This window comes from Podarcis erhardii (assembly GCF_964252035.2).
Source record: "Podarcis erhardii genome assembly, chromosome: 14".
In the NCBI taxonomy this organism is placed as follows: Eukaryota; Metazoa; Chordata; class Lepidosauria; order Squamata; family Lacertidae; genus Podarcis; species Podarcis erhardii.
In genome coordinates this window covers 32,242,096-32,257,329 of record NC_138503.1, presented here as the reverse complement: position 1 = coordinate 32,257,329, position 15,234 = coordinate 32,242,096, and the positions used below count along the sequence as shown (strand labels likewise).

The 15,234-nt window shown below is 44.6% G+C and overlaps 1 protein-coding gene across 1 annotated transcript in view; it reads left to right on the top strand.

The window, feature by feature from the left end:
• The window catches only part of HS3ST6 (heparan sulfate-glucosamine 3-sulfotransferase 6), a 79,849-nt gene extending 65,088 nt beyond the window's left edge, over positions 1-14,761 (top strand). Inside the window, exon 2 of the mRNA XM_081840326.1 lies at positions 12,657-14,761. Coding sequence (XP_081696452.1) covers positions 12,657-13,275 — 619 coding nt within the window. The 3' untranslated portion in view covers positions 13,276-14,761. The remainder of the gene's footprint in view (positions 1-12,656) is intronic.
• Positions 14,762-15,234: the final 473 nt, after the last annotated feature.

Below are 15,234 nucleotides of genomic sequence, written 5' to 3'. Positions count from 1 at the left end.
TCAGGAGCCAATTTGTTCGGCTACTAAGCCATTCCAAATCCAAGGTACGACTGTACTGCAATGTGTTATATGTAGGGCTGCCTCTGAAGATGGTTCAGAAACTTTGGGTGGTACAGAATTAGGCAGCCCAGTTGCTCAGCATGCCAAGACAGTTTGAGTATACAGTGGTGCCCCGCAAGACGAATGCCTCGCAAGACGAAAAACCCGCTAGACGAAAGGGTTTTCCGTTTTTCAAGGCGCTTCGCAAGACGAATTTTCCTATGGGCTTGCTTCGCAAGACGAAAACGTCTTGCGAGTCTTGCGATTTTTTTCGCTTTTTTCTCCCTTTTTCTAAGCCGCTAATGGCCGCTTAGCCGCTAAGCCGCTAAGCCGCTAATAGCCGTTAAGCCACTAATAGCGCTAATCCGCTAATCCGCTAATAGGGTTGCTTCGCAAGACGAAAAAACTGCAAGACGAAGAGACTCGTGGAACGGATTCTTTTCATCTTGCGAGGCACCACTGTATTGCAGTGCCAGGCGAAAACGTTCTTCTTCAACCAGGCCTTTGGCTTATTATATTCTACCGCTTTTTAAATGTGTTTGTGGAAGGGGGTCGTTGCTTTGTTGTTTCTGTTTTAACTATTTATTTGTGCTTTTATCTTGCATTTTTAACTTGTGAACCACCCTGAGATCTTTTGATGAGGGGCAGAATATAAATCTAACACCCTCATCTTCATCCAGCTCACGATTGTCTGCACTGATTGACAGTGGTTCTGTAGGATTTCAGGCAGAAATCTTTTCCCTGCCCTACCTGGAGATGTCAGGGGTTGAAAATGGGGGTTTCTGCATGCAAAACGAATGCTCTGCTACTGAGCTACATCCTGTCCCCTAAAGTCTGTTGATTTTAAGGTGTCCAGTGTGAATTTGCGTTATTCAGATGCTACTGCCCAGTTTTACCGCACAGCACAGGAAGAGGCTGGCTGCACTGTATTGTTTCCGCTATTGCTGAAGATAACATGGAACAGAGAGCTGTGAGTCAACAGCTGAGTGCTGCTGCTCACTGGGCTGGGGGAGAAAGAGATTTGCAGAGATGTGTTCCAAGCTCTTCTGACCACCCATGTTCTTTCACTATTCTGGTAGTTCCTGGTTTTTATAAACAGAAGTTGGTCTCTGGTGGGCAACTTCCCTTGCTGAAGGAATTTATTCTTCCAGCCAAGGTGTTACATTATATATGCAAAGCAGCTTTTTTCCCCTTGTGTGGGGAATGCTTAAAATCAGTTTTTAATCGGCCCACATCATCAAAAAAGAGCGAGCGAGTGAGCTGCTTTTCCACAGCTACATTGGAAGAGGCAATTCCAAAAGCAAGGAGGGTTTCCCAGCTTGTTAGTGCATCTTGCGAGTTTCCCTCCTGAGTTTATTTGAAGCTAGAAATGTTATGGCGTATAAAATAAATCTGAAGTGGCATGTTTTATTATTGAAAGAAAAAGGGAAAGAAGTCTGGGCAGAATATTACATTCCTCCACTTTTTGAGCTGAATGAATGCGCTCGTGTGTTTTCGAGATAGGCTGGAAGGATTTACTGGCCTGGTTTAATGCAGTCCTTTCCAGTATCTCAAATGACATCACAGCCTGGGGTTTTTTCCCCCCTGCCCCCACTTGATAATGAACATTTTATTGCACGTTAAGCAGAATGATTGATTTAGTTCCTAAGCTTGTGTTTGCTGAGTGATATTTTTTTAACATTCGGAAGGAACACATGGAAAGAATCATTTTCCTATACTACTAAAAAAAATATTCAATGAGAAACTCAGAAAAACAGTTGGAAAGGACATAAATTATTCCATAAATCGGCACACAGTAGCTGTGTGTAATATTATATCTAAAACTCTCTGCTTGATTGGTAGAGTAGGGCAAAACTGTGGGGTTGAGGGGACTGTGGTTGTTCCTGTAGGCTAGGGGTGGACAGGCTTTTCCAGCCCAAGGGCCCCAATGTCTCATGGCCAACTTTTTGGGGGCCACATGCTGGGGGTGGGCAGGGCCAGGGGCAAAAGTGGGCAGGGCAACAGACACGATTTACTTTTGTACATTGTACATTCTGTCCATGCCAAAGTCAGAGGTTTCGAACACAGATATCCCTCCACCTGGGCAAGCCTGAAAGGTTGTTGTTTAGTTAATTCAATTTACACCCTGCCCTTCCTCACAAATGAGCCCAGGGCAGTCAATGACAAGCAATAAAACAGTAAAAACAGATTTAAAGCATCTTAAAAACAATTCCAATACAGCTGCAGAGTGGGCACGATCTCTGTTTAAAAGCCTTCTTGACAGAGGAAGGTCTTCGGCAGGCAGTGGAAAGACATAAGAGAAGGTGGCTGTCTAAGATTTAACAGGAGGGAATTCCAAAGGGTAGCAGCCACAGTTCTTACATTGTGCAGAACAGACCTCCTAATAACACGGTATTTGCAGGACGTGCCTCTGCGATAATTTTCACATTTTACATCTTTCACATGACGTAAAGGTCACTTCTGAAAATCTAGAGGAAGTTTAGCCCTCATTTACATCTTAATTGCTTCCAGGAAGAAGAAGAAAACTCTTTGCAACCCTGTTGGTTTGGAAAGTCAGGAGAGTTTTGCTCTGTAATTTTCCCACCATTTTCGTGGATCATGTCATGTGGAGGAAAAATGGGGTAACATTTCAGCATGTATGGTTACCCCCCCCCAGAGGAATCCTGGAGGAAAAGAAGGGTGGCAACATGTCCAGTCAGGGCCGATGTTGTGTCAAACCACAGATGTGAATGAAATTTAGTATGGCATGGCAGTATATCAAGCCAAAAGCTACACATTTCCATAATGCAACAGGTAAAACCACGCAAAAGGAATGTTAGAAATCGGGACAGAACCACATTCACATCATGCATTTAAAACACTATGACACCACTTTAAATCGCCATGGGTTCTTCCCACCCCCAAATAATTAATTCTCACAGAGCTATGATTCGTAGAGTTGTTTAATGATCAGTCCTTCGTCACAGGGAATTATGGAAATTGTAGCTCTTTGTGGGGAAAAGGAAAGCAAGTAAAAGAGTGAAATGAGCACCCATAATGCTGAGAGTTGCTAGGAGACCCCAATTGCCCTTCCAGAACTACAGTTCCCAGAGTGGTTTAACAATCAAAACCTTTTTCCAGAGAACTCTGGAAATTGCAACTCTGGGAAGGGGAATGAGGGTCTCCTAGCAACTCTCAGCACCTTAACAAACTTCAGATCCCAGGATTCTCTGGAGGAACCAATGAGTGTATAAAGTGGTTTAAATGTCTGGTGTGAATGTAACCTCTGTGTCACCATCTATGCCCCCCACCTGCTTTCATAACTCTCTATATTAGCTCTACAACTAACGTCAAACATGGCAAATGGCAAATTTGTTATTCAAGGCAACCAGATAATCCATTTAAAGGCAAAGAATAAACTTTCTAAACCAGGAAAGAAGGAAACATTACCGACCCTATGTGCCAAAGGGATAAGGTGGGAAAGAAGTATAAACCCTAATAAATCTTTGCTGGGCAATGTTGAGCCTGTTGCTTAGTACAGCTGCCTGGGCAGCCGCCTCCGTTCTCTGTGTGGGCAAGAGGCAAGATCAAAGGAGTTCAGAAGCAAAATTATTTTCTTCTGGCTGACTCATTCACTGGATGGCTCCTGAATTTTTCACCGCTCGTGATTGCTTCTGAAACTGTTACTCACAGCACAAAACCCTCACTCACCTCTAGCCTTTCAAAAGCTATGCTGCCTATTCACATCTGCAGTTCAACTTGTTCTTGAATAAGGCTGCAACTTTAAAGTCCATTCGAAGGACATCCCCCCCCCCCTCAAAGATTTCTGAGCACTGTAGTTTGTTAAGAGTTACTGGGAATTGTAACTCTGTAAAGGATAAACTACAGTGCCCAGAATTCTTTGAGGGGGGATTTGCTTTCAGTGGGGTTTATAGGTATAGTGTGTACCAACCTATAAGGGCTCACCCGAATTTCCACTTGCCCTGCCGCTTTCCCCTGGAGAACCCACTGTTTACCACTAAATCGGAGCAAACATCGATCAGGTTTCCTCCGAAATGATGTTTGCTGTGATTCAGTACTAAAGAGCAGGTTTTCTGGGGGAGAGCAGAGGGGCAAAGGCAAAACTTATTGGACCTGTGGTTAGAAAGCAGAAGTGTGGATGAGCCCTAAGATGGCCTACAAGAATCAAAAAGCATTTTTAAGCATTTTTAAATGAAAGTGATGATGATGATGATGATGATGATGATGATGATGATGATGATGATGAAAGAGATGAGGAGGAGGAGAATTTGTATACCATCCTATAGTCGCAGGTCTCAGGGTGGCTCACAAGATAAAGTCACAATATAAAAACACAAAATACATAATAGAAATAAAAACAAGAACAACCCTATAATTGCCCCCTCCCCAAAGCATTTTAATGTCAATCAGCCAAAGGCCTGGTTAAAGAGGAACATTTTCACCTAGTGCCTAAAGGTGTATAATGAAGACACCAGCCAAACCTCCCTGGGGAAAGCAATTCCATAAACAGAAAGCCGCTACAGAAAAGGCCTGTTCTTGTTTTGCCACCCTCCAGACCTCTCATGGATGAGGCACAGAAATAAGGGCCTCAGAAGGTGATATTTAATATTATTAAAGAGAAGAGAGCAGTCACAGCAAAGGTCACTCCCACACCATGTATTTAAAGCAATATAATTCCACTTTAAAAAGTCATGGCTTCCCCCAAAGACTTCTAGGAAGTATAGTTTGTTAATAGTGCTGAGAGTTCTTAGGAAACCTCTACCCCCCCCCCTTACCAAGCTACAGTTTTCAGAATGGTTTATCTTAGAATTGTAGAGTTGGAAGGGTCCTCAAGGATCATCTAGTCCAGTGATGGCCCAACTTGGCCCTCCAGCTGTTTGGGACTACAATTCCCATCATCCCTGACCACTGGTCCTGTTTGCTAGGGATGATGGGAGTTGTAGTCCCAAAACAGCTGGAGGGCCACATTTGGCCATCATTAATCTAGTCCAACCCCCTGAAATGCAGGAATCTCAACTATCACAGGGAACTCTGGGTGAAATCTCCATCCATCACAGGCTGTAAGATGCCAGGGAGTGGGTGGGAGCAATAGTCTAAAATCCCTGGAGAGCTGCAGGTTGGCTGTTCTAGGTCAGCCTTTGTGCTAATCGTGTAAGGCAGTTCTTAACTCCTTCTGCTAACAGGGAAATATTTAAGTATTGCAAAGCGGATGTTCCCAGAGAACAGGCTGAGAAAGGCCATCGGTGCTTGGCTGGGCTGCAACGAGATGTTGCCGCCCCCATTCGGATTTATGGCGTGCATCTCCCATTGCTTTGTACATCAAAGAAGTCTGCATATTGTACAGGCCGACATAATGAGACAGATTGGCTCCAGATCAAACTGCTGTGTGTGTGTGTTTTTTTACAAGTCATTATGATTATCCCATATTGCTTCTCAGGAAAAAGAAAAAGTAGTGATTAGCAGAGGCCTCCTGGGCAGCTGTTTAGCTCCGTTTCCTCTTCCTTGGCTTTGACCCAACAAAGCAACAGCTCCCCTGGCACAGGGGGAGGGGGATTCTGTGGGGCCAAGAGGTGCCAAAGACCACCTATGGGGTAAGGTGGGTGGGGCCGTGGCAGAAGACAAACAATGCTTGCATTCAGCGTTGGGCTCCCGATTTCACAAAGGCAGTTGGTAAGCGGAAGCAAGAGTCAGAAGAGAGTAAGGAGGATCCTACAAAGGGATGAAAAATGTATCACCTAGAGTTGCCAATGAATTATCTATTCACCTATTGCATTTCTATCCCACCTTTTCCACCAAGGTGCTCGAGGTGGTTTACATAGTTCTCCCCATGCTCATTTAATCCCCACAACAACCCTGTGAGGTAGGTTAGGTTGAGAGGCAGTGACTGGCCTAGGATCACCCAGTGAGCTTCATGGCCGAGTGAGGATTTGAACCCAGGTCTCCCATATCCTAGTCTGACACTCTGACCATTTTGCCAAAGTGGAAGGTGCTGTATGACCCATTTTTTCACAACCTCAGGGTTGGACTACTGTAACACGCTTCATGTGGGGCTGCCCTCAAGGTTGGCCCAGAAGGTGCAGTTGGTGCAGAATGGGGTATCTAAGTTGCTCAGTGGGACCTTCTATCACACCAGCAACTGTGCCATTTATTATGATGCCTTTACTGATGACCATTTTGTGAAGGGTTTAGGCAATCTGGACATTTCTGAATGGTGTGCAAATTCTGGAGCACGCACACACCACTCTAAAACTTGATAATAAACTGAGATTTGGATATGATGTCCCTATTTTGAAAATGTGTATGTGTTCTGTTTGGTTTTTTGTAAAAAAAAACGACTGTTGGTCATGTTCATGAATTTACATACTAACATTTCTGTTTGTGTATTATTATTTTTTTACTTTTTAAAATAAATAAGCAAATAAGTCCCTGGCTACTGGTCCATTTCTGGGAATAATTCAAAGTGCTGGTTGTGATCTATAAGGCCCTATATAGATTGGGCTAAGGCTACCTGAAATATGTTATCTCCCTCTCTGTACCTGCCTGGGTGCTGAGACCCTCGAGTGAGACCATCTCTCAGTTCCCATCAACATCAGAAGCATAGTTGGTGGTGACACGAGAGAGAGCCTTTTCTGTGGCTGCGCCCAGAGTGTGGGATTCCCTCCCAGGAGGGTTTTGACTGGTTCCCCCTCTTTATCCTTCCAGCAGCAAGCTAAGACCTTCCTGTTCTGAAGGCTTTGCTTGGGGAAGATGCAGATGATTCTGGCCACTGCATTTTAATTGTTGCTTCCAAATGTGTTTTGCTGTATTTTAGTTATTGTTTTTAAATAGTTTGCTTTTATTACTTTGTGTTTTATAATGTGTTTTTAGATGTTGGAAGCCACCTGGAATCCCACCTTGGGAGAAAGGCATAATCATCATCATCATCATCATCATCATCATCATCATCATCATCATCCAGGAATCAGTGGCTTGGAGCTGGCACTGGGCCCATCTTAGTCAGCATTGTGCCAGCCCTGATTACACTTATATTCTAGAGCCCCTATTTATTCAAGGGCTCTATCCTCCATCCTTCAATCCCTTTGGGTCTCAAACTGAAGGCAGCTAAGAATAAGGTGTCAAGGAACAAACTAGGTCTTAGCAGAAGGCGTAGAGGAGAGAATTAATAAAGGAATTAGAGCTCGGCCTGGCTTTATGTGGGGTGTTTTTGTTTCTTTGCTCTCAGCTCTGTGCCACTGGCAGCCTCAAGACCAGTCCTCGCTGGCCCCTTAACAGCCAGCATTGATTAAGCACTTAACACGGAGTGATTTACCCATCCATCATTAAGACAGGTGCTCTATAGTTGTGAAAATGCCTGGCTGGAGAAAAGAGCCCTTAACAGTTACACTTACAACTTGCATTTCGCTAAATGAAGAACAAAAGCCATTGAACGCTCAGTAAATATTTATTGGCGTAACAATAAAGTGATTATTGGAGAGTCTTTTGGGTGAAGGAGAAACGGGCTTGGCTGAGCTCAGATGCGATCCAGCTGAGAGCAAACACAGGAGGAATCTGAAGAGGGCCTCTAACATTTAAAGGAGTCATATTTGTCTGTGTAGCATAATACTATAAGAACAGCTCTGCTGGATCAGGCCAGTGGCCCATCTAGTCCAGCATCTTGTTCTTACAGTGGCCAACCAGATGCCCGTGAGAAACTGGCAAGTAGGATCTGAGCACAAGAGCACATCAATTTCCAGCAACTGGTATTCAGAAACAATTACTGTTTCCAACAGTGGAAGAAGAGCATAGTCATTGTGGCTGGTAGCTATCAGTAGCCCTCTCCATGAATTTGCCCAGTCCTCTTTGAAAGCAATCCAAGCTGGTGACCATCACAGCCTCCTGGGGGAGCGAGTTCCATAGTTTAACTCTGCAGTGTGTGAAGAAGGACTTTCTTTGATCAGTCCTGAATCTGTCTCGAAGATGCTCAAATGAAACTGGAACAAGCTTTGATTTTAACCAGCGATCAATAAGCCCCCTTGATGGACTTCCCTTTCTTATTGTACATTATTCTTTCCAAAAAGCACTGGTGTCCTTGGGATGTTCACTCTTGATTTGGGCTTCTGGTGGAATAGCTCATGTTATTATACCACTGTGTTATGATAGCTAACAAAATCCATGTCCATGTACAGTGGTAATACAGTCAAACTAGAGCTGGTCCCTACCGTTAGGCAGAGTGAGGCTGCTTCCTCAGGTGGCAGATGCATAGGGGTGGCAGTCATGGGACCCAGGCAGAGCTGTGTGTATTCCCTCCTACTCTCCCCTATGCTAGCCTGTCGGAAGACCCTGTCTAAACTGCTGTCCCGTTCAGCTTCAGTACATGGAATGGAGGGGCATCTTCTACCAACTTTAGCTGGTACACCAGCTGCTACCATTCCTGGACCTGTTTGCTGAACAGAGCGGCTCATTCATGTCCTGGCTCCCAGTTGCTGAAGAACAAAGACCTGAAGAAGGATTCTTTCCAAAGGCTTTAATGCTTAGATCACTGCAGTGCAGATGCAAATTGCTGGCTTAAGGCACCCCAGGCAATGCACACGGTTAATCCCAAATTCAGCTGCAACAAAGGCAGGTGCTCCAACTGCCAAAGTTTTAGACGTTGATCCGACACTGTCACACCCCTTGGCATCCTATATATAGGAATGAGCCAGGCTCATTTTCGGGCAGTAAGCATTTCTGAAATCTCTCGCTACGCCTAGTAGGCTCTCTTCTCTTTTGGTTCCTCCTAGACCTAGGAGATGGAGAATGTGTCTCTGCCTCCTGAGATAGTGGCTGGGATGGGTGAACCTTTTCCCTTGAGGTAGGCAGAGCTACTCCCAGCAACAAGATGGGCAGTGCAATGAGCACCATAGGAGTGTCAGATGGAGAGGGCTGGGGATGTGGCTCTCATTCTGGGAACAGATGAGACAAGAGAGCTGGTTGAGGGAAGCCTCGCCCCCAGTCCTTGCTTAGCCGCCCAGGTTCTCGGCCAATCCGCAATCTGTATCGTCCTGACTCAGACAGCCCATGACAATTCGCTCATTGCGTCAAGACTCAATTACTGTAACACGCTTTATGTGGGACTGTCTAAGGATGATGATTGCATCTCATATTTCGGTTTCTCCTTTTTCAAATCTTTACGTTCAGTTTGCTACTTTTTGACATCAATTTTGTGTGTGTGTGTGTTTTCTCATGAAATTTTGTCAGCATCTTCAGTGCAGATTTCCTGTGTGAGTGTTTTTCCAAAGCATGGAAGCGAACACAATCATTTGCTGTTAATGTCTGCAAGTGGCTGGTGCTGGTAGAGTCACAAGACTCCTTTGGAAAAGCTAGCAACATCGAACTGAATAATATTGGTATATCTTATTATGTGGCTGCAGCTCTGCCTCTCCTGTCCCTCCAGCCCCCTCTTCTCCCTCTGCCTCTCCTGTCCCCTCCAGCCCCACCCACAGGCACCCTCAAAACCAGAGAATATTTAGGGGTTCGCAGGGGAAAGAGAAGAAGTTGTGCGAGTGGAACTCTGTGCAGCCCTGGATACAAATAAATAAATAAATAGCAGTATTACAGGAAAGGAGAAGCGTATTGTCTGAATATGAATATCCTCCAGAAGGTTTTTTTTTTTTCAAACAGGAAAGCTTTCTGACACATTTCACATATGTACATGCTAAACGTATTCCTTCTCACACACCCCTCCCTCCCCCAGATCTTTCCTAATTTCTGACATCTGATTGTCATTAAAATAATTGACATGCAACTGAACTGTTTGGTATTCCTTTTCCAGTGGGGGAAGGGGAACTTGGCTCCACTCCCGAAAGTCTCGTTGAAATGGGTTCATGGCCGTCCCCACCCCTCAGAAATGTCCTGTGACCAAAGCCCGGATCTGAAAGAACGCAGAGCGTTAATGTTTGACATGTGGAAGCCGTGGGCATGGGATGTGGTGGGGGACGGCGAGGAAGAGAGCAGGAGCATGACTGATTTTTATTTTTATTTTAAGGCTCTGACCGTGTATGGAAAAGAGTATAATCTGCAAATATTAGTTGCAAGGGGAAGATTCCCCTTCAATATGGCTCTAGGGTTTGGGGCTGGTTAGGAACTGTGAATGTTTGATGAAATATTTTAATACACTAAATCCTGCCTGTCATTTGTCCACCATCTCCAGCTATTGGCAGAACTGCTGTGATGTCATGGTGTGTTCGTGGATGTTCTGCTCACTTCCTGCATTGAAAAATTCAGACAAGTCATTCAGATCCTTTCAGGGAAATAGTCTTATTTTTCCATATATATATATATATATATATATATATATATATATTGCACAGAGTCTTCAGATGGGAGAAAGCTTTGCACTGCTGATATATAGCAAGGGGGGGTTAAAAAATTTAATTAATCAAGGTGGCATCCACAGTTCTCTGCCTCCCCATGTTATCCTCATAACAACCCTTTCAGGTAGGTTAGGTTGAGAGTGAGTGATTAGCCCACGGTCACCTGGAGAGCTTCATGGCTAAGTGGGGATTTGAACCCTAGTTCAACGCTCTAACCACAACATCAGCTCTCTAATCTGAAACTGAAGGGAAGAGGGTCCAGAAGCTGAAAGGTAGGGAATGATGTGAATGAACAGTAGGTCGATAATGGCAAGACAGAAGTAGAGGCATTGAGGTCAAAGAGGAACAATGGAATAGGAAGAGCCCAGGAAAAAACTACCGCTGAGCTGAGGTACATGGGAAGGAACACAAGCAGCTGCTTCATACTGGTCCAAGTAGCTCAGTATTGTCTACACTGCAGCAGCTCTCCAGGATTTCAGGCAGGGGGCATTGCCAGCCCTACCTGGAGGTGCCATTGGGTATTGAGCCTGTGACCTTCTGCATGCAAGGCAGGAGCTTTGCCGCCGAGTTACGACCCACCAACTTTGCACCAGCCACCACACTTTGCTCCCTGTTGCTCGTCCCATGTTTTCTGCACTCCAGTCAGGGAGGCGCCAACATCTTGGGAAGGCTTTTAAGTGGGTCTCGTTTTCCTGAGGACGAGGCTGGCAGATAAGTCATGAAGTGACAGGAGAACAAACTAGTGTTTGGAGGCGCCGTGGAACGGAAGAACAATGGTCCCTTTTTTTAAACCTGTGCCGTGCCAGAAACCTCAGCCAGTTAGCAAGAGCTGTCAGTGTTTGCTGACTGCCCGGTCTTGGAAGGGCAATTTGATTTGGTAGCTTGAGGACATGGCATTGTATCGTCTTGTGACCTGGCTCTTCAAACCGTGCCCAATTTGGAGTGCCCGCTCCCCTCTGAAGTGTTATCTTTGCAGCTCCCAAGAGTATTATTCACTTCAAGGCTGCGGCTGAAACCCAGAGAGCTTGTTTTCAAGTTTATCAAGAATGCCCAACAGGTCATCGCAGCTTTCAAGCATGAATGCAGGTCTTGTTTTTTTGTTTGTAAAAGAGCCCCAGGTGGCAAACCACACACAAACACAGGAGAGGGTTCTGTCCTTACAGCACCAAAAGGGAATACACACACAACAAAGACTCCAAGTCCTCTTTGTTGTTATGCTGCAACAGACTCACAACAGCTGGGGAAAGTTAATTGTTCCATAGCAGTAATGCATGCTCTGGTAACTCCTGATTAGGCTACTGCAATGCAGTGTATCTGGTGTGAGGTGGGGAAGAAAAACCGAATTCTGTTCACATTTAATTTCATTTTTTTTCTGAAACAATACGAAAAATGAAACACAGTTCCCCTGCGAAATCTGCCCATCTCTGAATTTTGCAATTCAGTTCTCCCATGCATATATCAGCAGGAAAGGAACATTAAAGTAAATATATTGGAGACAGTAACATCCAAAAATGCATTATATTAGGGGGAATTCAAAATAAAATAACAGAAAAATTTCCTACTGACTATATGTATATATATATATATATGTATCCACAAATCGATGTGGAAATCTGTAGAACTTGAACAGATGATTCAACAAATAAGAAAACTGAGTGGACAGATTCTCTCATATTCATATATGTGCATTTTTTTAAAAAAATATCTGGCTTTAAAATAGTGTTATTATTTGTTTTTCAGAATATATATTGTTCTGAAAATTTAAAAAAGTAAATTAAAAGCTCCTTGTTACAGTCTTGGTGCAATGCCAGTATATTGGTAAAGCCACAGTCCCCTCATAATACAACAGTCAATGCAGTGTGAAAGGAATGTTAGAAAACAGGATGGAAGCACTTGCATTATAATCAGGAAAACCAAAGCAGTATGGAATTCACAGGTGGAGAATATTTATATTTTTATATGTCTTTATTATTTGTAAAGAGAATCTTTACATGAGTAAATACTTGATTATCCTGTCGGATCTGTGCTATATGTTTGTACTTTTGTCCTTCCAGGCTGCAGTGCTTTATGCTTTATATTTTTAATTTTTGGTTTTCTTAGGCTTGCATTTTTTGTGTCTGTGGACAAATCAATGATACACATAATTTTTTTAAAAAAAGAAAAAGAAAAAAGAAAACCAATGCGATCTTAGTTGTATCTGATTGCACCCATAGAGAGTTGGTGGAGGTCTGAAAGATGTAGAATTATCGAGGCAGGATCCTTACCAGTGCCCTTTTATTTCCCCAGAAACTTGATGCCCCGCACCTTGGAGGGACAGATCACCATGGAGAAGACGCCGAGCTACTTTGTGACCAAGGAAGCCCCCCAGCGCATTTACAACATGTCCAGGGACACCAAGCTGATTGTGGTCGTGCGCAACCCGGTGACACGGGCCATTTCAGACTACACTCAGACCCTTTCCAAGAACCCCACCATCCCTAGCTTCCAAGCCTTGGCCTTCAAGAACGTCAGCACGGGCCTCATCGACACCACCTGGAGTGCCGTGCGGATCGGCATTTATGCGAAACACCTGGACAGCTGGCTGCGGTATTTCCCCCTGTCCAAGTTCCTCTTTGTCAGTGGGGAGAGGCTGGTGAGCGACCCAGCCGGGGAGATGGCCCGCGTCCAAGACTTTCTGGGGATCAAGCGGGTGGTGACGGACAAGCACTTCTACTTCAACGAGACTAAGGGCTTCCCTTGCTTGAAGAAGCCCGAAGGGAGCAGCCGACCCCGGTGCCTAGGGAAATCCAAAGGGAGGCCGCACCCCAAAATCGACCCGCAGGTCATCCGCCGCCTGCAGGAGTTCTACAGACCCTTTAACATGAAATTTTACCAGATGACAGGGCAGGACTTTGGCTGGGACTGATGGAGAGACCCCTTCACGTGACAGGGAGAAAGTTGAACTTGCTAGAGGGTGGAATGGCCCTATTCCCAGCAGCCTGTTGAATGCTGCAGGCCCCTCCCACACACAGTCGTAGGGCAAGGGACGTCTGAAATGGGTCTCGGGTCAGGGGGGGACGTCTCCTTTTCTTTATAATTTATATCACCTCTTGCCAGTAAGGAAGAAATGTATGCTTACCGAGTAGAGAGAAAGTATTTAAGTTTTGTTTTTGTTTCGTTTTTTAACCACCATCAGCAACAGAAGAGATCAAGTCCAGGAAACCCAGATCTGACAAAATATTCTGCTGAATAAACCTGGCTAATATAGACAAGGCATGGAAGTTTTTGAAGGAGTGTGAGTGAATGAGAATGCGAGCAAGGGAGGAAGAACGCAGAACACAGCCTTGACTAATGGCACAGCCCCCTATGTTCTTCTCCACACATCCTTTGGGATGAATCCAACTTTAGTCCTGCTCAGGGTCAGCCTTTTGATACTGATGGACATAACTAATGTTGAGCCACTGATTTCAATTGATGTGCTCTGGGCAGAACTAAGGCCACATTCAAACCATACATTTAAAGCACTAGGGTCCCATAAACAGGCATAGCTCCCTCTCCAAAAGAATTCTGGGAGTTGTAATTTGTTGAAGGAGCTGAGAGTGATTAGGAGAACCCTGTTTTCCCCAGAACTAGTTTAAGAATCAGTCCCTCTCCCTGAGGAACACTGGGAATTGTAATTCTCTGAGTGGAATAAGAGTCTCCTAATGGCTCTCCCAGTTCATCCACCTGGGAGACGATCAGTGTTCTCCAAGTGGCATGTGAGAAGAGCCTCCTTTTGTGCTAATAATGTTCTAAGATGTGGAGCAAGCAGGCCAGCACGTTCTGGCCCACTTGACCACTGCAACAAGTGGATATCATAAGATGCACAACTACACACAAAGTTGCCCGACACATGCCCAGAATCTGCATCTATGATCAAAGAACACTGAGCAAGGAAGTGGTAGGTTCATAAAAGGCTCAGTGGTGGACTCTGAAGTCACTTCCACACCATATATTTTAAGCATTGTTATACCACTTTGAACAGTCATAGAATTGTGGGAACTGCAGGTTGTCAAGGGCACTGAAAGTTGTTCAGGGACCCCTATTCCTGTCACAGAGCTACAGTTTCCAGAGGGGTTCAACAATCAGTCCTTCTTCCCTAGGAACTCTTGGAATTGAAGCCCTATAAAGGGAATAGGGGGTCTCCTAACAACTTTTAAGCATTGTGGGTGTTCATTTCACTCTTGCTTTGCAGGGTGAGGAGGTCTACATCGTAGGATAACAGCCCCATGCAAACCTTTTAGAGAAGAGGCCTGTTGTTCTCTTTTTACAACAGATCTGGCAAACGCTAACCCATTTTTTTATGGCCCCTCAAAACATTTCTGTGAGAAATATGAACTAATAAAAGGGAAAATACAAAAGCTCTGAATAGACTCCAAATGTTTAAGATCTCTTTTCTTCTTACGTGTCAGGCACTGTCCTGCATGTGCTGTGCAAACTCACGGATCAAGATGGATGCTTCTAGGAACAGGATCGAAAGGCAATACCCGAGACAAATAATTCCCTGGAGCGAAATCTAGAGAGGGTTATATGAGCCTTAAGTGCCTGTAACAGGAGACTTAACAAGTCTTTGTTTTCTCAAACTATTTAGCCCTCCAGCAATTTAGTACAGGTGTTGCTTAAGGACTCTTCAGCCTTCTTTGAGGACTGCACACAGTCACAAGCCCTCTTCAGACAGCTAGTTAATCTGTTGTCTGAAAAAGCAGAGAGCCATACTGACATGAATCAAATGTATGTCCGATTGGAGCCTCTACAACATGCCTAGTTTTCTGCTCGGGGGGGGGGGGGCTTGCAAGTTTTATGCATACCCTCCAACATTTCTCCAATGAAACTAGGGTTGTCTTAT